Source organism: Nomascus leucogenys, chromosome 3, assembly GCF_006542625.1.
Source record: "Nomascus leucogenys isolate Asia chromosome 3, Asia_NLE_v1, whole genome shotgun sequence".
Classification (NCBI taxonomy): Eukaryota; Metazoa; Chordata; class Mammalia; order Primates; family Hylobatidae; genus Nomascus; species Nomascus leucogenys.
Window position 1 is genome coordinate 39,220,264 of NC_044383.1, and position 25,453 is coordinate 39,245,716.

At 38.7% G+C, this 25,453-nt stretch overlaps 2 protein-coding genes across 5 annotated transcripts in view; one reads left to right on the forward strand and one right to left on the reverse strand.

Annotated features, from left to right (window-relative positions):
- The window catches only part of NOC3L (NOC3 like DNA replication regulator), a 30,139-nt gene extending 15,962 nt beyond the window's left edge, over positions 1-14,177 (forward strand). Inside the window, exons 11-21 of the mRNA XM_030809245.1 lie at positions 588-719; positions 2,198-2,278; positions 2,617-2,717; positions 5,371-5,443; positions 6,895-6,958; positions 7,044-7,115; positions 7,467-7,648; positions 8,666-8,794; positions 9,527-9,624; positions 12,689-12,773; positions 13,102-14,177. Of these exons, the coding sequence (XP_030665105.1) occupies positions 588-719; positions 2,198-2,278; positions 2,617-2,717; positions 5,371-5,443; positions 6,895-6,958; positions 7,044-7,115; positions 7,467-7,648; positions 8,666-8,794; positions 9,527-9,624; positions 12,689-12,773; positions 13,102-13,230 (1,146 nt within the window). The 3' untranslated portion in view covers positions 13,231-14,177. The remainder of the gene's footprint in view (positions 1-587; positions 720-2,197; positions 2,279-2,616; positions 2,718-5,370; positions 5,444-6,894; positions 6,959-7,043; positions 7,116-7,466; positions 7,649-8,665; positions 8,795-9,526; positions 9,625-12,688; positions 12,774-13,101) is intronic.
- A 4,756-nt stretch (positions 14,178-18,933) lies between these two features.
- The window catches only part of PLCE1 (phospholipase C epsilon 1), a 345,535-nt gene continuing 339,015 nt past the window's right edge, over positions 18,934-25,453 (reverse strand). For all 4 annotated transcript variants that reach the window (XM_030809243.1, XM_030809242.1, XM_003255240.3 and 1 more), the window contains 3 exons: positions 23,034-23,252; positions 22,497-22,709; positions 18,934-19,369 (listed from right to left, as the gene is read on the reverse strand). In XM_030809243.1, coding sequence (XP_030665103.1) covers positions 22,521-22,709; positions 23,034-23,252 — 408 coding nt within the window. In that variant the 3' untranslated portion in view covers positions 18,934-19,369; positions 22,497-22,520. The remainder of the gene's footprint in view (positions 19,370-22,496; positions 22,710-23,033; positions 23,253-25,453) is intronic.

A 25,453-nucleotide genomic window follows, 5' to 3' on the forward strand; every position in this document is an offset into this window, starting at 1 on the left:
TCCAGAGAAAGTGTAGCATTTTAAACCCCTTTTGTTCTTAGTGTTTCAGTATGAGAAGTTTGCTGTATCACACAAAACACCAGTTTCCAAATTAGTTTCTGAATTTTTGAATGGCATAAAGCAATAATTTTTATTTTTGTCCCCAGACCAGCATCAGCTGGGAATTAGAATGCAAATTCTGGGGCTCAACTCAGACCTACTGAATCAGAAACTCTGGGGATAGGGCCCAGCAATTTGTGTATCTTCTCCCGTACTGATCCAAACCTTTTTCTGGCCTGTTTTCTCTTTGTCATCCTGTTGGCATGTGTTCTCTCTTCCTCATACTCATTAAACTGCAAAGAAAGTTTTGTATGTTTAGTTAGTATTTGCTAGTGTCCTTTTTGTATGTATGCTCCTGTCCTTCCATAGACACAAGTTATTGAATATAGCATACAGATAAAAGAAGTTGGTGTAAAATGTTATAAAAGATGTTTGAAGGTTTTTTGCATGAACAAGGGAAGTAACACTGTTAAATGCTTTTCTATGTAAAGTTTTTGAGGGCAATATAAATATTAAGCTGTATATTTGTGTTTTTTTTCCAATATTAGATGTTAAAAACATTTTTATGCCTAAGAATCAAGGAAGTAGAAGTGAAAAAAGATACAGAAGACATTAATAAACCAAAAAAATTTATGACTTTCAAAGAAAAGAGAAAATCTCTATCAAGAATGCAGAGAAAGGTTTGACTTATTTCCCCTTTTGTTTCATTTAACTTTTCTGTTTATTTGATCTTAGATTAAACTTACAGGCACACGTAAAAATCATAGTTAAATATAAAAGTTTTGAAATACATCATTTAGAGAATTTTATCTTTTCCTGTTACTGCCAAAAAATGTTTTCTTAAATCAGTTGTAACTGATAATGATTGGCAAGAAGAGCAATAGATGAAAAGATATTTTTGCCATGCTGGCTTTTATCCTTTGGCTTTTTAGATCAGTTTAGAGTTGTGATACACAGATTCCTTTCTTAACAGAAAAGATGCATTCACGTGAAGTTGGCAGCAAAGTGAGTTTCTGTTAATTGAATCTTGTTTCTTTATTGGTTTGTATTTTAAACTTGGGTTGAAATTTCAGCTCCTTGTTTATTTACTGAAACTTTGGAAACTTCATTTATTTATTTATTTATTTTTTTGATAAATGGGGCTAATAATAGTACCGACCTTGCAGGGTAATCGTGCAGTTTAAATGAGATGATGCATATAAAACACTTGGCAGGTTTTATAAACCTTAGTTTTAGTACCACCACCATCATCACTATTATTGTTATCATCACATCTCAGAACATTTCTAAGCAGTTTATTAGAGTGATCAAGTTGCTTGTAAAAACAAGAGTAATCTCTGGGGATATTCATCTTTGAATGGGTCTAATTTTGAAAACATGGAAGTATCAAAATAGACTTAATAATTGTGAACAAAAGAAGATACATATTTTAACTGTTTATATCATACTATTCTAATGCAGGTTGGATAGCTCTGTTAAGAAGAGCATGTTTATAGATGAGGTGGGGAAACAAAGACTAATAAGAACATGGCAGCTCTTTAACAACTTCTCATGAGAGAAGGAAACAATTTCTCAGTTCCCCGTGCCTCAGGTAGCTTAGAAATTATCATTTACTGCTCTTACAGCATTAGGAAGTAGAAGAAAAATGATATTTTATTGAATTTCTTTATAGTGTCCGGTTTTATGCATTGTATGTAAATGTGTTGGGGAAGTATTGTTGGTGACTGGCTTCCAAGTTATAGGTGATTTAACCCTAGCCATTATTTTTGGGCTCAACATGTTCTTTCCTTTTTTTTTTTTCTTTTTTGAAAAACTTTAATAATAGAAAATGATAGCATATCCCAGATATCTGCTATTCAGAATGAGCAAATATTAATAGATTTACTTTAGTTTTTTTCCTGGAAAAAAAACCATAGGTGAGAGAGTAGGAATTTCTTTTCTCTCTCCAATCTCATTCTTCTGCCTTCCTCCCGGGAGACACCATCTTTAATTTGATTTGTATATACTTCCCATCCATGTTTCTCTACTTTGTTTATATTTGCATTCATAGACAATATGTGGTATTACTGTATATGTTTTATGACATTTACGTATTCTGCCTCTGCTTTTTTCACTCTGGTATATGCTGTTAGATTTTTGTTTTTCAATCTATTTTCAGTGGAAGAAAGCAGAAGAGAAACTAGAGCGAGAGCTTCGAGAGGCAGAAGCTTCAGAGAGTACTGAGAAAAAACTTAAACTGGTAGGCAATTTCGTATTCTGTTATGCTTTTAAAATGCGTTAAGTGTTTAAACTAGAAATTTATTGTTTCAGCTTGTAGCTGTGTAATTTTGGTTTCTTTCATGAGGCTTAGATGTGTGACTTTTGTGATGTGTGGGAAACTATGATGTGATCAGTGCTAGTTTTATGCAATCACAGGGTGTATATCTTCATTCTGTTTTGTTAAAAATTTTGAAGGTTGCATTGTGGGGAGGGATGGGTAGGGAAAGAGAAGTTAACCTGTTGAAGTCATAGTTATGCTCACTCAGGAGAAAGCATACCAGGTTATCCTAAAGTCATTTTGTCTCTCTCCTCTGTCAGCACACAGAGACTCTGAATATTGTGTTTGTAACCTACTTCAGAATATTGAAGAAGGCCCAGAGGTCACCTCTCCTGCCAGCAGTTCTAGAAGGTCTTGCCAAGTAAGGGTTGTGTAGGTTGAAATCTTTTAGATTCTTTCTAAATAGGAAAGACCAAAGAATTTTCGAGAGTTCCCTAATGATGGCCCATTATCCTCAGTTCTCATTCCTTTTCTGTTTGTTACCAGCCTTTCCTTGAAGCTATTCATAACAGTGGGCTTTTTTGATTTTCTTATCTTAAACCTTTTATTTTCAAAATCTCCTTTACCAACTCCTTCTTTCTGCCTGCTAAATTCTAAGTGTTCCTAAGGTTAAATCTCTCAGTTCTTGACTCTTTCTGCACTGTGTAGTCAATTGCCCATCGTCATAGTTTGAGTGGATCATGCAGATGACTCTTAAGTCTATTTTAACCCAGCTGTACATCATTTCTGTAGTTCTGTGTAATCTGTTTCTGCTAAGATAGATCTTTTTGTGTATTCACTCAACACTAATGGCCTTGTCAGGATGTGAGCTAGAGTAAGCGTTGCGGTTGTCATGATAGCGTTCCACAATTTTTTGAGGTGGTATCCTATAGAACATTGTTATTCGGTAAAAATATAATGTGAACTTACATATATAATTTAAAATTTTCTGTTAGCCACATTAAAAAGGTAAAAAGAAACAGGTGAAATTAATTTTTATATATTTTACTGGATTTGATTTATCTAAAGTATTTTAACACAGTATTAAACATTAATGAGGTGTTTGGTGTTTTTTCATAACATATTTTTGAACACTTATATTTTACGCTTGTGTCTTAATTTGGACTAGCTACATTTTAAGTGCCTAATAGCCACATGTGGCTAGTGGCTACCATTGTTGGGCAGTACAGCTTTAGGAATAGAGTTGGAAATAGGACTGATGGCTAGAAGATATAGAAAAGGCAAGTTTTGTTTATCATAAGAAATTGCTTTCTAATAACTGGAGCTATTTGGCAATGGTATGCATTTCCTTATATGGTGATATGGTCCTTGTGGTTGAAAATCTTCAAAGAGAGGCTGGTCAGAGAAGGGATTATTCCTACATTGTGTAGGACTTGCTGTTTTTATTTTTGTTTTTAAATAGAGTCAAGCTCTCACCATATTGCCCAGGCTGATCTTGAACTCCTGAGTGAGTCATCCTCCAGCCTTGGCCTCACAAAGTGCTAGGATTACAGGCGTGAGCCACCATGTTCGACCCAGCTATTTGTTTTTTAATGACTAATTCCTTTATTTAAAAAAGTTTAAAAAATATGTTCATTTAAAAAATTTAAATAATGCAAAAGAATATACAATTTAAAATTGCAAGCTCCCCCTCCTATATATGTATGTAGTCTGTCTGCGTGCCATCTGCCATCTTTTTTTTTTTTTTTGGAGACAGTGTCTTGCACTGTTGCTCAGGCTGGATTGCAGTGACGTAATCTGAGCTGACTACAACCTCCACATCCCAGGTTCAAGCAGTCACCTGTCTCAGCCTCTCGAGTAGCTGAGACTACAGGCATGTGCCATCACACCTGGCTAATTTCTGTATTTTTAGTAAAGATGGGGTTTCCTCATGTTGGCCAGGCTGGTCTCGAACTCCTGACCTCAGGTGATCCATCTGCCTCGGCCTCCCAAAGTGCTGGGATTACAGGCATGAGCCATCCACCCGGCCTGCCTGCCATCTTTCATGCAAATGGAATCATGCTATGTTTAGTGTCCTGTAACTTGCTTTTTTTTTTGGTTTTGTAAACAGTTACTTTTGGTACCTCTCCCTTATCACATATATATCACTTAATTTTTAAAAAAGTTTATAATGCTCTATTTTATAGATATATTGTACTTTATTTGGTCAGTCGCCTATTTGCACTGGGAATACTTGTGCACGTGTGAGTGTGTGTGTGTGTGTGTGTGTGTATCTTCATGCATGTGTGTGCATGTATTGCCAGATGAGAAGGTATGCTCATTTTAAATTTTGATAAATAGTTGCCAAATTGCTTCTCCAAAAAGTTGTACCAATACGCATGGAATATGTCACTCATAAGGTCTTTTATTCTTCTAAGATTTACATAGATCAAAGACTCCTCACTAATATTGAAGAGATGACCTGACTTTAACCTACTTCAGTGTCTAATATAGTATGTGGAGTAACTCTCAAATTTAGCAGCTCATATGATTCTTCTTTAACCCTATTGAGTGGTCTCAGTTATTTCTACAAATAGAGGCCCAGGACAGTGAAGTGAGTTACCTAGGATCATGCAGGTAATTAAGAGCAGAGCCTGAACTAGATACTGGGGTCCAGTATTCTTTCCATTTTATCCTTAAAGCTGTCATAAGGTCCATATTCTTGTAAGTAGCAGAATCTTTCCTCATCTCTCTTCCCACCACCTGTTTTCTTAGAAGCCGATCCTGCTGGATACCTAGTAAACTTTCCTCAGGAAGTTGTTTGCTTCTAGTAATTTCTTTCTCAGTGCAGAAGGATTTTTGAAATATTTTTGGTTTGTTCAGTGCCTTATATATTTCTACTGAGTTTAGTGTTCAATGATGTATGAATTGTTGAAGAGGCCAATCTGAATTAACGAAAAGTATCAATAATTGCCATCTCTTTCATAGCTAACATTTCGAAATACAGAATATTAAAAATACAGTTTTAATTTAATTTCTACCAGCTTTATTTCTGCTTTTAGTTCATTGATTAATTAAGTTTTGTTTGATTCCAGGTTTGCTCACCTTATAAATGTGGAATTTTTTGATGATCTGTTAGTAGTTCTTCATATTCTCATTGAGTCTGGTGTAAGTAATAATAAATTATTTTTTAAAAGATATAAATGGTGGCCGGGCACGGTGGCTCACGCTTGTAATCCCAGCACTTTGGGAGGCCGAGGCGGGCGGATCACGAGGTCAGGAGATCGAGACCACGGTGAAACCCCGTCTCTACTAAAATACAAAAAATTAGCCGGGCGTGGTGGCGGGCGCCTGTAGTCCCAGCTACTCGGAGAGGCTGAGGCAGGAGAATGGCGTGAACCCGGGAGGCGGAGCTTGCAGTGAGCCGAGATTGCGCCACTGCACTCCAGCCTGGGCGACAGAGCGAGACTCCATTTCAAAAAAAAAAAAAAGATGGTAATTACTATTTTAAAAATTTGTCAGGTTTATTGAAATATATTTTGTATACAGTAAAACCCCTTATAGATGTACAGTTTATGAATTTTGACAAAGGCCTATGATCATATGATTACCACTAGAATCAAGATGTAGAACGTTTTCAACCATTGGAGAGTTTTAAGCAGGAGGGTTGTCTGACCTGTTTTCTTTTTTTTTTAAATTGATGCATAATAGATGTACATGGTTTCAGGGTGTATGTGATAAATATATTCATTTAATATAGTTTGTAAAGATTTTACTTGGGATGTCAGTTACCTTAAATGTGTGTCTTTATATGACAACCATTCAAATTCTTCCCTCCTAGCTATTTTGAAATAGATAATAAATTATTGTAAACTATAGTCACCCTGTAAATCTGCTTCATACTAGGTTATCTTAAAGATAAGCTTTATAGGTCTTTTTTCTTTTTTGAGTTAGGGTCTCACTCAGTTGCCCAGGCTGGAGTGCAGTGGTGCAATCACAGCTCACTGCAGCCTCGACCTTCCAGGGCTCAGGTGATCCTCCCACTTTAGCCTTTTGAGTAGCTGGGACTACAGGTGTGGGGCACCATACCTGGCTAATTTTTCTATTTTTTTGTAGAAATGGGTTTTTTTTTTTTGGAGAGGGAGTCTCGCTCTGTCGCCCAGGCTGGAGTGCAGTGGCGCGATCTCGACTCACTGCAAGCTCCGCCTCCCGGGTTCACGCCATTCTCCTGCCTCAGCCTCCTGAGTAGCTGGGACTACAGGCACCCGCCATCACGCCTGGCTAATTTTTTGTATTTTTAGTAGAGACGGGGTTTCACCGTGTTAGACAGGATGGTCTCGATCTCCTGACCTCGTGATCTGCCCACCTCGGCCTCCTGAAGTGCTGGGATTACAGGCGTGAGCCACCGTGCCCGGCCCTGAGAGATGGGTTTTTGCCATGTTGCCCAAGCTGGTCTTGAACTCCTGGGCTCAAACGATCTGCCTGCCTCAGCCTCCCAAATTGCTGGGATTACAGGCTTGAGTCTTCGCTCCTGGCCTTAAAGTTCTTTTTTAAAGATATAAATGGTAATTACCATTCTTAATATTCCATCCCCCCTCACCCCCCACTTTTTTTTAAAGGACCTAAGCTATCAAGAAAGTCTTCACTGTGTCCAGACTGCTTTTCATATTCTTTCTGGACAAGGTATGATATTTTCTTAATCAAGTTTTGTTTGCCTTACTTTTGAATGCTATAACATACCTAACTGGTGTTTGTTGTCATTTCAAAGGTGATGTACTGAATATTGATCCAATGAAATTCTACACACATCTCTACAAAACACTGTTCAAATTACATGCAGGTATATATGTTTAGATAATGTTTCTTTTATATTTATGTTTTAAGAATATGTTATGACCAGTCATTGTAGACAAATGAGAAATAGGAACAGGTACATAAAATGCTGACTTGGCAGTGCCATGCATCTGTATTTAATCTTATGTAAGACTTGGAGAAAGAACTTCTGGAATTGACGGGAGATGCAGTAAGTATAGCCCGCTGTATCTCCTTAGCAGTATAGCACTACCTCATTGATTAGAGAAATTGTTTGGGACAGGTACAAAAGTTTATCTTGGGTTTATCTGAAGTTCAGTCCAGTTGCGTAATGAAAAAGTAATGAGAACAGCTCTGAAGGATATGTCTGCTGTTTTAGGTGCTACCAATGAAGGTGTTGAGATTGTACTCCAGTGCCTTGATGTCATGCTAACTAAGCGCAGAAAGCAAGTTTCTCAGCAGCGAGCTCTTGCCTTCATCAAACGCCTTTGTACCCTTGCTCTTCATGTTCTTCCAAATTCAAGTATTGGCATTTTAGCAACTACCAGAATATTAATGCATGTAAGTAGTGATACAAATGAACAGAGCTAAGTTCTTATTATGCAATGATTTTTTTTGTTTGAGGCATGTCTTTTCGCCCCTTTTATATTATTTCAATTACAGAAGTAATTCACACTTGTAACAAAATCAGGTGACAAAAGAAGTATATAAAATTGAAAAAAAGCATTTTATACCTATTGACACCTCTCAGAGTGTCATTAGGTGGGTATCCATTTACCATTTGGTGGGTATTTTTCCAGCAGCCTTTTAAAGTTCATATATAAACACATACACATAGAAACAACTCAACTTTGTATTTTAATGGAAAGAGGATTATGCTATATATTCTACCACTTTTTTAACCTTAGCATTTAATCATGGTAAACACATTATAACGTCACTACTCTAACTCTTTAATGTCTATGTAAGGTTTATTTAGTTCTTTGCTTAACAAACACCATAGTTCTGACTATGTGCCTTCCAGTTATAAATGCCTTACAAAAATTTAATTTTCATAACTCTGAGGTAGCTACCATTCTTGTTCCTGTTTTACATGTGGGAAAACTGAGGTCCGGAGAGGTTAAGTGTCTTGTCTTGAGTAGCAGTGCCAGTCAGTGGTAGAAGTGATACTCAAATGTAGGCACTCTGGTTTTTCTGCTTCTTTCTATTTCTCTTGATATAGGTTATTTCTTTTTTTGCTATTACAAATGATGCTATAGTGAATATCTTTATGTATTTATCTGATATAATTATTTCTATCAGATTTCTAAAGGTGGGATTGCAAAGTAAGAAGCATAGTGTTTTCTTTTGCAAGATAAAATTAATTTTCAAAGCAAGCAAAGATAAAATTTTTTTTTTGCAATTCTTGTTCTTACGATATAAACTTAAATTGTTTTTATTAAAACTACAATGTAAAGACTTTATGCTAAAGCTCTTATACAACTATAAATTTAAATGCAAATACAACTACAAACCAGTAACACCTCTTACATTAACAATGTTAATTTAACCAGTCCTTTTTATGTGACATTTTTGCAGACTTTCCCCAAAACAGATCTACTGCTTGACAGTGAATCTCAGGGAAGTGGAGTTTTCCTTCCTGAACTGGATGAGCCTGAGTACTGCAATGCTCAGAACACTGCTCTGTGGGAACTGCATGCTCTGCGGGTAAGAGTGGCCCCGGTTTTTTTCTTTTTGGGGATGTGTGTGAATAATTGTTTTCCAGTTTTTCTTCAAATAGTTGTTTTTGCCAGAGTACTTAATTATATTTTGTTCTGGGGCTGCCTTTTTCAGAATTCTTGTGTTAGTATGCTACATTTTACTTTGCTCTTACTATTCTTTAAGCTGTTGAGGTACATTTTCTAAGGAAGCAGAAAACAGTGTCAGTTCTGTAGGGTGCAGTTGTGGAAGATTTACTGAAACCTTTCCCTTTACTGAAATCTTTCCCTAACACTCTTCAGAGGATTTGTTATCAGGTACATTTCTGTTGAGTCCTATCCAAGGAGACCTTAGTAAGCCCTGTTTCAAGATGGTTTCACCTATGCATCGATCCTACAGTATGGACAGCATTAGAGTGAGACTTGTAGAAAATAGCAATGGCAGGTAACCTGTTGTAAATTAACTTTTTTCATTCTGAAAGAGGAATTGCTTTTTGATTTTTCTATTTATATTGTAAAAGCAAGACTAAACTGCTTCACTGGTAACTTGATTTGTGTTTTAATCCTATGAGCAAAGATGATATTCTTTCTGTGGGTATGTGCTTCTAATGAATTACATATACTGTACGTAGGTGATTAAAAAAATTTGGTGTAATTTTATTTAATAAAATCTTTGCTGTGGCTAGTGTTTTTTGTAAAGGACTGACCTGTGCAAAATGTGATTGTCCCGTTTTCCCTTCAGAGGCATTATCATCCCATAGTGCAGAGATTTGCAGCCCACCTGATCGCTGGAGCACCTTCTGAAGGCTCTGGAGCACTCAAACCAGAGTTGTGTCGAAGGTAATATTTAGCATTGCCTTATTCTAAAACTACAAAATTCAGCTGATAGCCACTTACTATGAGAAGACTGTTTTAAAAAGTAACATACTACAAAATCTAAAGTGCCAGTTGGGTATCTGGATTGGTCTTGCTTCATATTCCTGAATTGTTCTAAAAAAAAACATGCTATGATTTTGTTAATCACTTAAAACATTTTTTTCTTCTTCTGTCATTCAACTTGAAAAACTTTTTTTAATCATGAAAAGTTTCACACATACAGGATAGTAGAATGGCATAATGAATGTCCATATGCTCCCCCATCACTCAGGTTCAACAATGAATAATCTATGGCTATAGGTGCTTCATTTGAAGATAAAACACAAGTCAACCAAATTAAGCTTCCTTGCTTTCTCGCTCGCTCTCTTTTTTTTTTCTTTGAATGGTCCTGTTAGGGCAAGAGAAGGAGAAAAAAAAAAACGAGGAGAGGGAAGAAAAGAGGTGCTTTGGAACACTGCCATCCAGAAGCGCAGCTTTTTCTTTTTTTGGCCCTTAGAGAGTACCTTCTGACCTATAAGCAGCTTGGATGGGTACTTGCAGCATCTACCTCACACCCAGATGGAGAAAAGGTCCTCCTAAAAGAGTCTTCTTTTCCCTGAACTGTTTACTTACAAAATTTTCACAAGTACAGAAAGGTGAAAAATACTAATTACTTTTTTTTTTCTTTTTTGAGATGGAGTCTCACTCTGTTGTCCAGGCTGGAGTCTCACTCTGTTGTCCAGTGCAATGGCGCAATCTCGGCTCACTGCAACCTCCGCCTCCCGGGTTCAAGCGATTCTTCTGCCTCAGCTTCCCGAGTAGCTGGGATTACAGGTACCCGCCACCATGCCCAGCTAATTTTTGTAATTTTTGTAGAGATGGGGTTTCACCGTGCTGGCCAGGCTGGTCTCAAACTCCTGACCTCAGGTAATCTGCCCACTTTGGCCTCCTAAAGTGCTGGGATTACATGCGTGAGCCACTGCGCCCAGCCAGTAATTACCTTTTTTTATATACAGACAGGAAATACTTAAGTTATACAGAGAAAGAGAGAAAATGGTATAAAAAAATCCCTCAGTCCATTTATGGTGCCATAAAAAATGCCTAAGACTGGGTAATTTATAAACAACAGAGGGCCAGGCTCAGTGGCTCACACCTGTAATCCCAGCACTTCGGGAGGCCGAGGCGGGTGGATCACCTGAGGTCAGGAGTTCAGGACTAGCCTGGCCAACATGGTGAAACCCCATCTCTACTAAAAATACGAAAATTAGCCAGGTATGGTGGAGGGTTCCTGTAGTCCCAGCTACTTGGGAAGCTGAGGCAGGAGAATCGCTTGAACACGGGAGGCGGAGGTTGCAGTGAGTCGAGATCTTGCCATTGCACTCCAGCCTGGATGACAAGAGCGAATCCGTCTGAAAAAAAGAACAGAAATTTATTTTCTCAGAATTCTGGAGGCTGGGAAGTTGAAGATCAAGGTGCCGGTAGGTTTGGTTGACTGATGAGGGCACCTCTCTGCTTCTGAGATGGCGTCTTGTTGCTGTGTCTTCTGGAGGGGAGGAACCCTATGCCCTCACATGGCAGACAGGACAGAAGGGGAGCAGTGCCACAGCTTCACTTCATGAAGCCTCTTCTATAAAGACTTTAACCCATTTATGCCAGAGGTTGCAAATTTTTTTTTTTTTTTGTGAAACATCAGACCTTGGCGATGACCTTGAGCAGCAGGATATAAATAACTCCTACAAGCTTAGCGTTCTGATAATGGAACACTAGTAGGCATAAATGGGTTAATCCCATTCATGGCTTAATCACCTTTTAAAGCTTTCACCTCTTAAAACCATCACATTGACTGTTAAGTTTCTGTATCTGAATTTTGGAGGGGACACATTCAAACTATAGCACCTTACAATGTACTCATTACCCAGAATTAATATTTTGCTGTAGGTTTTTTCCTTTTGTAAGCCCATTGGTTTCTGTAATTCAGAGATCACAGATTGGTGACCTGTGGGCCAGGCCGATTTTTCTGGCCTCAAGAGTTTGAAAAAAATTGAATTAGTTGCTGTCTTTTAAGTATTGAAAGAATTCATCTGAAATTCACATTTCCCGTTTTTCTTAAAATACTGGGAGGTTTGGTGACATTGGCTTGTATATTACATGATAGTAGTCTGTCAGTTGCTGCCTCCTCTACATGAGGCAAGAGCTGTGCAGTTTTCCATGAGCCCTTTCCTTCTGAGTAGGATGGAGATAACTTTTGGCCTTATTAAATAAAATGGCCACTTTTTCATCCCTCACACTTCTCAACTGTCCCCAGTCTTCACCCCACCAGCCTTGTTGTTTAAAAGAGGAAAAAAGGAGAAAACAATTTGTCACTCTTCATAATGATTATTTTGTGGCATGTTTTCCTTAGCAGTTTTGCTAAGGAAAGATGTTTCCTTTGTGGAGAAGGATGAGGAATGGGTTTATCCCAAAGGCTTAAGAAAGGAGACTCATAGTGGGCTTCTGGAGAGTGGGTATTGGGATGTGAACCTAATTGCTACCCTCATAGGCCCTTGCCTATCTGTTTTGGAGAGTGTGAACTGATTCCATATCATTAAGGATTCATTTACACTCCATGGGTATAGACATGTATTCTGTCCTAAATGGCCTTTCCTTGTTTTTCATCCAGGCCAGTAGCTGAAGAGTTGAGCTGTGTTCTAAGTCTGTGGAGAATGACTCCATGCTTCAGTTCTCTGGCTCCCATGACTAAGATAGACTTAGTTGCATTATCAGTGGGTTGGGATTTGATCACACTGAACTGGAGTTCTTCAGCTTAGCTTTCTCTCTGGAGTCTATGCCTGTATTGCTAAATGTATACCAAACCTCTCTGAGGTGGATTTAGTTGGATAATGTTGACGTAACATGGGAATTTAGAATTTAAGTGACTGGATTGGTTGGATAGTTTCAAATCTTATACCTTAATATATGGGTTAAGAATGAATCATTCTCTGAGTATAATCTAATTATTTTTGAGTTACACAGATGTGGTATCTTTACATTTTTTGTGTTTGTGATTTAGAACTGCTGCTGAACTTTTTGAGGCATATAGCATGGCAGAAATGACATTCAATCCTCCTGTTGAATCTTCAAACCCCAAAATAAAGGTATGGGATATTTTTCATTTTTTTAAAAGAAGAAATAGAAACCAATGTATCTCAATAACTCTAACTCCAGTTTGCTTAATTATTTTATAGGTAGTTTTTTTTGAATGTTTAGGAGTTCATCATAGGATGGATATCTGAGGTTGAAATTCTATAGAGATGATCATGAAACAGTATCATTCAATATAGGATATGTCCAAGACCTTACCAAGCATCTGTCATTGTGTTGCATGTGTTGGTGTCAGCTGTTGCCATTTTCAATTTGGTTCACAGGTTGGCTTTAGCTTATAGCATAAGTAACTTCTAACTCATACTTTAAATATTTTCCCAGGGTAAAGTTTTACAAGGGGATTCATTTTTGAATGAAGATTTAAATCAGCTAATCAAAAGATACTCCAGTGAAGTTGCTACTGAATCGCCTCTGGATTTCACGAAATATTTGAAAACATCACTACACTAGTAGAGGAATGAAGTCAGTGGACTTTCTTGTATATTTGTGTGTGCAGATGTACATAAAGATGAGTTGTTAACTTAGGATCTTTTCTTTTTATACAAGGAAAGCTTCCTAAGAATGTCTAGGAAGAGGAGGAAGAATGACCCTTTACGTGGCACAGGGTTCTGCCCCTATGCTGAATATGTCATTTCATCAAGGAGATCAAAAGCCTTTTTTTCTCCCTAGTATTTGGAAATTACTTTCTTGATGATGCTGCCTTTTAAAAGCTTCATGTACATTATAGTTTTTTAAAAAAATCTTTGGACTGGATCTTAACTGAAGTGCAGTTGCTATATTAAAATTAGGGCATAGAGCACAGAAAAATCAAGACCATGAGAAGACATTTTACCATTTAGCTACTTTTTATAACTAAATACTCTTTAAATATTTTTATTTCAATACTGTGGATGGAAATGAGAAGCATTCTAAATTTGAGTTAATATATTTTTATGAAGATTTTTGAGAAAAGAAAAAAATAGCTTGTATTCAGGTTCATTGGCTTTTGCTGGATGATCCACTTAAAGAAGTTACCTAATTTGGCCTTTTAAAAAAGGTATTAGTGTTTATTATAGCTACTTTCAAGGAAAGTTTGAATATGATTCTAGTCTCTGAAGTTCTTCATGTTTTCTGACATTCCCTGGAGGGTGACTGGAGAAGAATTGCTCCAGGGTAGAAGCACCAGGCCTGAGACTTTACCATTCTGTTCTAGGGACAAAGGATACTCAATGAGGAGCTTTTTTCCCCTCTTGAAACAGGTAAAATGCTTTTTCTTATTAATATAATTATAAAACTATTTTATGTAACAGCTATTCCCATATTCTAGGAGTGGCCTAAGAAATGCGTGTTTCAGTGACTAGGTTATAAATATTCTCTATTGTGAATAGTTGAAAAAAACAGCTATTTTTTTCTGCTTCTTATTCTTGTGATATAATTTTTTGAGAAAAGCACAGCAGTCCAACTAAAGAGATCTCTTACTGTTTGAAAGTCATAGCAGCCAGTTATTTTACTCTGGAGCTTAGAGCTCTTTTTTCGCATGAAGTAAACGAAAGTAGAAAATTCCTTTACCATTCCAGCAGAGTGAGAGGATGTGAGCTTAACAGTGTATGTCAGTCTTTTAGCATATTATATATGATTTTTAAAAGTGGTTCTGAGGTCACATTTTTTAAGGCTTGATTAATGAGAAAGGTATGATTCAGCATATGAATATTTGCTTTTAGTCCACCTTTTAGATATAAAACAAAGTCCAGGAATGTGATAAATATTTGTGTGGATAACCAAAGGGTCTAATCCCCGTCAGAGCACAAGTGACCAATACACGTCACAAATTATTTATTTTCCAAACATATACAAATACATTTATACTTTACTTTGGCAGCAGAAACTATACTTCTGGTGAAAAATCAGCTTAAAATAGAAACTCATCAGCTATTTCATAGCTGTATTAATGCCTTTAATTTTCTTGTTATACATATGGAGAATCACAGTGGGACTACAAAATTATACATCTATATTTGAGTATCCTATGTGAATTTGAGGAAATATATTTGTGCATTAACTTACATAAGCTTATATTGATTACTTTTATTTTTAGAACTAAATGTAGTTATTAGTGATTACACACACACACACACACAGGCATACACATATCCTGAGGCTATATTAAGCTACAGCCTTAATTTTTTTTTTTTAACTCGACAAATAATGAGCACCTACTGTGTGCTTAGCACTATGCTGGCACTTAAGAGTGGGGTGGGAAATAATGGGTGTAAGACATAACCTCAGTCTTCCATGCTGAGTCAAAACATCCAGATAACGCTTTTGAAAAATGCGACAGTACCCAGTTCAGTGTTAGAATTACTTTTGTCAAAAGTTTAGAGACCTATGTCATCTGCAATAGGGAAGGTTTCAGCGATCTGTTTGGTGACAGGCTTGTGCATAGTATGTTTTGAATCTAAGAGATGTATAAGAATAGGTAGGCCAGGTGTGGTGGCTCACGCCTGTAATCCCAGCACTTTGGGAGGCTGAGGCGGGTGGATCACAAGGTCAGGAGTTCGAGACCAGCCTTACCAACATAGTGAAACCCCATCTCTACTGAAAATAAAAAAAATTAGCTGGACATGGTGGTGCACGCCTGTAGTCCCAGCTACTTGGGAGGCTGAGGCAGGAGAATCACTTGAACCCGGGAGGTGGAGGTTGTAGTGAGTCGAGATCATACCACTGCACTCCAGCCTGGGCAACAGAGTGAGACTCTGCCTCAAAAAAAAAAAAAAAAAAAAAGAATAGCTTGGTAATCATAGAGACTCAGTATGTGTTTCAAAGGGACTCATTTCAGGTATTCCTGTGTCAGAATCCATAGCCATCAGCCAAGAATTGCTTTTAGGAAGCTGCTACGTAGGGATGGCAGAGGACACATAAATTATTAACAATGGATCAAATATTGACCCAAGTCTAGACTCTGTGTAAGAGACAATCTCCCTTTTCTCTCTAACTTTTTTGGGGTCCCAGGTATATCTTTTCTGGCCTCACTGCTGATATATAAGCAACTGAAAAGGGGTCAGAGACTTTCACCGTGAGAGCACTTTCCCTGTAGGCTGCCAATATAAGATCAAAGACACCAGCCAGGAAAATCCTACTCTTCTTTACTGGCATGGGAGCATAGATGTGGAGTTTTGTGTTTTAGAGTTAATTCAATTTTATTGGGCCAGTAAGCAAGCCCTGATAACTTTCCAGAATTAAGCAAGGCCTGTGGGTCTCTGGGCAGAGGACAGAAGTCTAGAGATATTGGAAGAGGAGAGAAGAAAGGAAGGGGAAGATGTAGTTAGCAAAAGGTAAATTGATACATATCATAGAGGGCCCACTTTCATTAATGAGCTTCCAGTGTCTCCAGAGCCATTGAGATGGGAGGCCTTTATGAAAGCAAGTTTGATTAAAAACAAGTCACTTGTAACTCAACTTTTGTTGAGTCTAAACTTCATATTGACTCCCAACTGGAGAATTTGTAAATAACTTTTACTTGCTAATGAGGACATGAAAAGAAGCTTTACCCCTCAAAGGGCACTTTTCTACCCAGAGGATCATTCCTACAGATTTGGCATCACTGAACAGAGTGACAGAATTCATGCTCCTTTCTCTTCACTTTCAGTGATGCTTCTTAAAATTTTGTAATGACCCCAACTTGCATATTTAGATTCTTGTCCACATCAGTTTTAACGAGAAGAGTTTGCTACCCAGATTTCTGGTAGCCTAAAAAGTGTGAAATGGTAATGGGTATAGTCATAGTGGCTATTTAGGATAATTTCTTTCACTTGGCATAATATAGCTGTTTAATTCAGATAAAGCTTTAAATAAAACTTAAATATTTTTGGCCAACATCAGGTTGTGCTGGCCATTTGTGTATAATAGTAGACTAGACGCTTTACTTTTTTTTTTGAGATGGAGTCTCACTCTTGCACCCAGGCTGGAGTGCAGTGGCACAGTCTCCACTCACTGCAACCTCTGCATCTTGAGTTCAGGCAATTCTCTCCTGCCTCAGCCTCCCCAGTAGCTGGGATTTACAGGTGTCCACCACCACGCCCAGCTAATTTTTGTATTTTTAGTAGAGACGGGTTTCACCATGTTGGCCTCGAACTCCAGACCTCAGGTGATCCACCCACCTCAGCTTCCCAGAGTGTTGGGATTACAGGCATGAGCCACTGTGCCCAGCTAACTCTTTACATTTTAAAACGATGTGTTCTTTCTGTAATCCCAAAGACAAATACAATGAAGTACGTACTTTCACCTCAAAATGTGATAAACAACTAAGTTGGGATGCAACCTAGGCAGTAGGCTGGATTCCCTCACTTGCTAAACAGTCTGGTCTCAACTTGTCTCAGATTTATGTTGTAAAATATACACCTGTGTTAAAGGTTATGGAGGAGTGGGGCAGCGCTTAGAAAGCATCAGAATCAAATGATAAACCTGAAGAGACCAGTCTTTTCATCTTGTTACTCTGCACAGTTTTCATTTGGCCTCTAGCCACTTAGACCAGCAACTCAGTTTTCAACACATGGTAGGGCAAACTGTTTGGCATGTTCACTTAGAGAGGCTTGATAAAGTGTTTCTGGAATATTTTTAAAATGGAGCAGCATTGTGCATTTGTTTGTTAGAATGATTATTTGACTGAAACCTATACTACTGTATAGATTACATCAAACTGGAATAGCCTGAATTCTGTTGACAAGAAAATGGTAGTTCTAGCCTTAAGGCTTAGACCCAGTAAGAACTTTCAATGACATGAAAGCTGTGTGGTTTATTTATTTATTTTTTTGAGACGGAGTCTCGCTGTCACCAGGCTGGAGTGTAGTGGTACGATCTTGGCTCACTGCAACCTCCACCTCCCAGGTTCAAGTGATTCTCCTGCCTCAGCCTCCCGAGTAGCTGGGATTACAGGCACGTGCCACCACGCCCAGCTAATTTTTGTACTTTTAGTAGAGATTGGGTTTCACCATGTTGGCCAGGATGGCCTCGTTCTGTGCTGATCCGCCTGCCTTGGCCTCCCAAAGTGCTGGAGTTACAGGCGTGAGCCACTCTGCCCAGCCTGTGTGGTGTATTTTTAACACTTCTGTTTTTAGAATATGCAAGAAACACATGGGGATGGTTTTATTTTTATAATTGGTTAAAAAAATTTCTCAGAGTGAACTTTAGGAGTTGTAGTGTTTTGTAATTTGAAGAAAAGTGTCTTGAAATTCAAAGATACCAATGGAAAGATAAAAGTTTGGGTTTTACTTTAGAGGAATACATATTTCATTTTTAAAATTCATAATTTGCTTCATACTAAGAATATGAAGAATCCTTTACACTTAGTTAATGGTTTTGTACAGCAAAGTTTAAAAATAATTTACATTAAATGGCAAGTATGACTTGGATCAATAGCTCTTCAGTTAATCAGAAATGAAGCGATTTTACTTGAAAGTCTAGCCCATTTCAGATGTTCAGAGCATATGTTTTGTTTTTAGAAGTTTGTCTTCAAGTACTGAGAAGTAATGCTTCTAATCCATGGCAATATCAAGTGCGCAATGTATAATAAATATATAAGTACAGTGTCAGTACAAACCTTGCAAAATAAATTTACCTTTAACACCAACTCAATCTACTTTTGCTTTAAAAAATTGTTAGGTTTCTTGTGAAGACATTGCAATTTAGTAGATATTAAATTATACATCATTCTAAATTCATTTTGAAAACCAAAAATGAGTAATCTATGATTAAGCAATAACCTTTTTTAAAGCAACCCTATTAACTGAATAAGCAATAACCTTAAAAAAAAAAAAACAATATTATTTCTATATGAAAAAAATCCTGAAGAGGAGTGCACTGTGGTACACAATACAGGAACTAAATTGAATTTTAATGACTTATCTTATAGGACATATTTACACTTGAAATGCCCCAAAGCTTCTAATTCTCGGCCATAAAATGTATGGCTAAACTTCCTTTCCTGTTTTCAGATCTTTCTTTGTGCTCCTTGTTCCCAGTTCTTAGTTGTGTTGGCAAATTAAGGTCCTTGGGCCAAATCTAGTCTGCCACCTGTTTTTGTATGGCCCCTGAACTAAGAATAGTTTTTACGTTTTTAAATGGTTGAAAAAAAGTCAAAACGAGTATTTGTGACGTGAAAAATATATGAAATTCCAATTTCAGTGTCCATAAATAAAGTTTTATTGGAATACAGCCACATTCATTCATGTATGTGTTGTCTATGGCTGCTTTTGCACTACAACGGCAGAATTGGGTGGTTGCAACATGTTTTATGGCCCCCAGCCCTAAAATATTTACTATTTGGCCCTTTACAGACAAGCTTGCTGACCCTTGCTCTAAGTCAATTCGTGACGATTTTTCCAACTGCTGGCATTTATAAAATGGCCGTCCCCTGGGCTTCATTACTTCATTCATCAGTAAATTGCTTGGTGGCAACTAGCCCTGTGCCATTTTGCTTCTCCTCAGCATGGATCTCACATGTGTGAATGCTTCAGTTCAGAAATCAACTTCCAGTTTAAGTCTGATGAAAATAAGTAAATTACATTTTTTTCCACCATGTTCACTCTTTAACTTCTTGCTGAAAGATCTTCACCTGTAATGTTGTATACAGAGGCTTATTAGTATATTGAAAATGAAGAAACAGAAACACAGTATAGCAAGGGTTCAGAGTTTTCCAGCCACAGCTCTAGTGGCTAGGTTAGGGGAAGAGACTGTTTCCTCTGTACTCACAATGTTAGAACTGGAAGTAGAACATTAGAGGTTATTTCTGCCTTGGAAATATTTCACATTCTTTAGAAAGTAAGTTTCTTTTTTTTAAAAAAGATCACATTCAAATAAACTGTTCAACTTTAAGAAAAGGTGGCATTCCTTCAGCTAACTACTTCAGATGAATATGTTCTTTAAAAATTTGTAATTATTGAAACTTTAAAAGGGGTCATTTTCGAACAAATATGAAATATGTTACCTAGAAAGTGGCAAAAATACTACTTTTCTTTCTTTTCGCTCTCTCTCTCCCTCTCGTCTGGCTGGACCTCTGCCGCCAAAGTTCAAGCAGTTCTCCTGCCTCAGCCTCCTGAGTGGCTGGGACTACAGGAATTTTTATATTTTTTTGGTAGAGATGGGGTTTCACCATGTTGGCCAGGCTCATCTCGAACTCCTGACCTCAAGTGATTCACACACCTCGGCCTCCCACAGTGCTGGGATTACAGGCATGAGCCACTGCGCCTGGTCCTAAACCCTAAACTTGTTTTCTTATGAGCTCTTCTTTTCTTTTACAAGTGCTTGCTCTTTCTTGAAAAGACCATTGTAAAGGAGGTCATAACATGGGATGTCAATTCACATAGATGCACCAATGACTATAAGAGCAGCCTCCCTAGCTTTTGTTTTGAGACGGAGTCTCGCTCTGTCGCTAGGCTGGAGTGCAGTGGCGTAATCTCGGCTCACTGCAACCTCCACCTCCCAGGTTCAAGCGATTCTCCTGCCTCAGCCTCCCGAGTAGCTGGGACTACTGGCGCATACCACCACGCCCAGCTAATTGTTGTATTTTTAGTAGAGACGGGGTTTCACCGTGTTGGCCAGGATGGTCTCAATCTCTTGACCTCCTGATCTGCCCGCCTCGGCCTCCCAAAGTGCTGGGATTACAGGCGTGAGCCACCGTACCTGGCCAAGCCTCCCCAGCTTTAAGCAAAGCTGTGAAGTCAGGCCAGGCGCGGTGGCTCACGCCTGTAATCCCAGCACTTTGGGAGGCCGAGGCAGGCGAATCACGAGGTCAGGAGATCGAGACCACGGTGAAACTCCGTCTCTACTAAAAAAAATACAAAAAATTAGCCGGGCGTGGTGGCGGGCGCCTGTAGTCCCAGCTACTCGGAGAGGCTGAGGCAGGAGAATGGCGTGAACCCGGGAGGCGGAGCTTACAGTGAGCCAAGATCACGCCAATGCACTCCAGCTTGGGCAGCAGAGCAAGACTCCATCTAAAAAAAAAAAAAAAGCTGTGAAGTCAACAGAATGATTCTAAATATCTGCTTGCTTAGAAAAAGAAAAGAAAGTCATGTGAATCCATTGGTCAGAAAAAATACTTGCTACAGGACAATAGAATCTAAAGGCAATCATCTAAATCACTATCACCCTCCCCCAGCCTCCTAAAATATAAGCAATTAGCAATGTTCATTATAGTAGGCATATTATTTTTAAGTCAAATTTCTAATGGAGTTGTATTCTTCTGTACTTAAGAAGTAATCTTGTAGCACATAGAGGGCTCTTTATATGTAGAGTAGTATATGACCAATTTACCAGCTTTAGTGTAATTTCACCTCATTACAGAAGTTATAGAGATGTGTATAACATCACACCTATTTATTTGATACTAACTTCTGGATATGGAAAACTATTTAAAATTTTGACCACTGCAGAGTGTAATATAGGACATCAGTTATTTTAGGAGTTTGCTCTTTAAATGTAGAAACATGGTCTCAATGTATTGGCCCTTGTTTTGGGCTGTTTTAAGTCAAATTTGGCTCTGTCAAGAGGCATCACTGAGTTCTTTAATTGTGAGTTTCTGCAGTTTGGCAGTTTTATATCAGAAGTTCCTCATTGTCATAAAGGCAGATGGTGAAGCTCTGTCACATAAACAGCAGTGCCTTCACTGTGCTGTTCATCTTGGGAATTTTAAATCTGTGAACTACCATGGAACAGGTGAAAAGTGGGCTTTAATGAACCCTTAGGTTCATTAGGAAACTAAGGGAAAAGGAGAAACTTACCACTGGTTCCCTCACATGCTTTTATTCAGGTCTCATGTAAATAATTTGCCTTAAGATAGAATGAAATTTGTGTGAATATCAAGCAGTAAATTTACTGCATTTTCAAGATTGAGGCTGTTATGTTATTTTGCTTTCTTTTTAACCACATCCCAGATGCCAGATTTTTATTTTTTTAATTGAGGCAGAAGGAGATGAGGTTGTTGAAGCTACGTCAAACCTAAATTAGAACAATAAAACTAGAAATCCAAAAGAATAAAAGCTGAATGATCCATAGAGCCCTTGAAGAGTGTTCCTGTCAGTTATTAATACTGAAGACAGTTGTCTGATGAAATAAGGCTGTCAGAGTACTTTGGGCAAGTTGATTGACTTCTTGGGACCTTTGCTTATTTATCTACAAAATAAGGGGTCTAAAATTACAAAAGCTCAAGTTACACACACACACACACACACACACAATCTATACATATATTTTTTTTTTGAGATGGAGTTTCACTCCCGTTGCCCAGGCTGGAGTGCAATGGTGTGATCTCAGCTCACTGCAACCTCTGCCTTCTGAGTTCAAGCGATTCTCCTGCCTCAGCCTCCTGAGTAGCTGGGATTATAGGCATGCACCACCACACCCAGCTAATTTTGTATTTTTAGTAGAGATGGGGTTTCTCCATGTTGGTCAGGCTGGTCTCGAACTGACCTCAGGTGATCTGCCTGCCTTGGCCTCCCAAAGTGCTGGGATTACAGGCGTGCGCCACCACGCCCAGCCTCTTTCCCCTTTTCTTTATAGACAGTGTTCAATAGCATATCATGTTACACATATCTTCAGAGCCCTTTTCCTGTTTTAAGGTCCCATTCCTACCTGCCTTCAAGGGACATCCTCCTGTTGGAAAATATAAAAGACATTGTACTAATTATGCCTTCCTTACAAAGTAGTTAAGCCCTGTTCCAGGATGGTGCAATGACTTACTATACCTGGGTTAAACATGCTGCCCTTAGTCACTGTCGGTAATCCATTGTGTCACTGGAGGACACGCCACCCACAGGTTTCTCCTCCTTGGTTTGGATACTTTCTGAGGTCAAGAGCTGAGAAGGTGATGTAAGTCCTCGGGGCTGTTTAGTTGACTTGGTGAGCTTCTTGAGTTCACTTGCAAAAGAAATGCCTTTCTTTTTATCTTCTCGAGATGCCTGTGGGAACAAAGAACCTTCCATTGGTGTTAGGTTAAACTCAGGTTCCTCCGTCACATGACACTATTTCAGAAGAGCGTTTTATTCTTCCCTCTAGAGCTTTGGAGAGAGTAGGGCTGAGGAACTCCCCTCTAGGACTGCTTAACTGCAAGTTTGGCCACATGTTTTTTCACACAGTGAAAACAAAGCCAAACAATTTTCTCCTAACTCCATTCCTTGACTCAGGAACTTTCTCCTAAATTTCACCAGCTTCCAGATCTGGCTACAGTGTAATTATGGGTATCAGATAACTTATGAACAGAGCAAAATAACTTTAAACTTTACCTGCACCTGCTCCTTTAGCTTAAGGATGAATTTTCCTGCACCTTTCCACTTGCTTTGGGCTTGAAATACACACTCCTGATCCAGAAGGACCCGCTGAGAGGACTTTGGTGTGGTAGTCTTCTTGTTGGTAGTGTCTTTCACCACCTCTTCCAAAAGCACATAGTCACTCGGATTGGGGTTGCTCAGGATGCTGTAGGAATATTTGGCTTTGCATAAGGTCTGAAAGGTAAGTTATGATCAACTGAATAAAGACACAGAATCTCCAACATTTGCATTCATTCTATACGAAACTTTAAGGTGGAAAAATGGCCCAGACTAGAGATGAAGGGGATCTTCCAGATCATCTCATCCAGCTTGTTTTGCAGTTGTATAGTTGTAGCTTGTAATGTAATTTCCCACGTTGCCTCATTTAGCTTCGCAACAGTCTATGAATTAGGTGTTATTATCCCGAATTTCAGACGAGGAAGCTTATATTTAAGACAGGTTAAGCAGATTCCAGGATATACACAGCTATAATAGTAACAATAAAGGTCTGAACCAGATTTTCTGCACGTACCAAAGTTCATAGACATGAAAGTCAGCCAGTGAGGAATAGAATCTTGCTCTTCTGGAGCCTCTCTGTCCCACTGGGCTATCTCTATCACAGAGTCTTGGATGTTGAAAGAATTTTAGAAGTCAAGTGATCTCTCTTTTCATTTAATATAAGAATGTCTTTCATTGATGCATTTGTTAATTCATTAAATGTTTAGTGAGGGCCAACTATGCCCCAGATACTGTGCTGTACTTTTAGGGGAGACAAAGATAAGTTAAAAAAATATAAGTCTGGGCCCTTTGGAATTCAAAGTCAACTGAATAAGATGGCTAATATTAACCAAGTTATCGTACAATAAGAACGGCAAGTAACCCTTAAGTAATGTTTCCCATTTGCTAGGCATTGTATTAAACATCTTACATATACTTAACCTTCAAGGAAAGTACTATCATACTATCTCCATATTGTCTATGTGGTGATCTATGTGGTGACTTACCACGTAGTGTTTTGCTGGAGCCAACGGGAATAGGCCGGTGAAATCAGATATGGTAGGGGCATTTACACAAAAGAAATAAATAAGGCCTTTTCTTTTTCTTTTACAAAGAGCTGGTTTACCAGCACACTATTGTAACTAAGGCACAGATCTGAGCTCTTACTCCAGGTCTCAGTAAGAAGTAGAGCTGGAATTTGAATCTAACACAGCTTGATCTAGGGTCTGTGCTCTTAATCGTGTTGTGTGCCTTCTCAAATAGGTGTTTGATGAATGGCCTACCCTAACAAGGCTATGAAGGAAGCAAACTTCTCTGAAACCATGTAAACTCTCAGAGAAGCATGATTTAGAGGAGGGGAGAGGATCAGAGGAGGCCTCCTACTTGTCCTCTGTAGGATCCTTGAGAGATGGTCAGTAGGTACTGGCTTAGGTATTTCTGGGACCATGACATTGTCACTGCAGAGTCACTTACTAAATCCATTATTATCACTGCTTTATAGAGATCCAGACTCACTGTAGATACTAAGTATCTGTGGAAGGAATGAATTAGTATTTCCAAGCTTTTAAAGTTTTTAAATTTGTTTTTGTTTATTTATTTTGAGACAGGGTCTGGCTCTGTTGCCCAGGCTGGAGTAAAGTGGCGCAATTTTGGCTCATTGCAACCTCTGCCTCCCAGACTCAAGCGATCCTCCTACCTCAGCCTCCTGAGAAGCAGGGACTACAGGTGCACGCTACCATGCCTGGCTAATTTTTGTACTTTTTTTTTAGACGAAGTCTCACTCTTGTTGCCCAGGCTGAAGCGCAACGGCACGATCTTGGCTCACTGCAACCTCTGCCTCCCAGGTTCAAGTGATTCTCCTGCCTCAGCCTCCCAAGTAGCTGGGATTACAGGTGGCTGCCACCACACCCAGCTAATTTTTGTATTTTTAGTAGAGATGGGGTTTCACCATGTTGGCCAGGCTGGTCTCGAACTCCTGACCTCAGGCGATCCACCCGCCTTGGCCCCACAAAGTGTTGGGATTACAGGCATGAGCCACCGTGCCCAGCAGTTTTTGTACTTTTTGTAAAGACAGGGTTTTGCCATGTCGGCCATGCTGGTCTCAAACTCATGAGCTCAAGTGATCTGCCCACCTCAGCCTCCCAAACTGCTAGGATTACAGGTGTGAGCCACTGGCTTGGTCGTTTTTTTTTTTTTTTTTTTTTTTTTTTTTTTTTTTTTTTTTTTTTTTCAATTAGAGACAGGGCCTCACTCTGTCATCCAGGCTGCAGTGCAGTGGCCAATCATAGCTCACTGCAGCCTCCAACTCCTGTGCTCAAGTGATCCTCCTGCCTCAGCCTCCTAAAACTGAGATTACAGGCATGAGCCACCATGTGAGGCCATTTCCCAGCCTTAAAAGG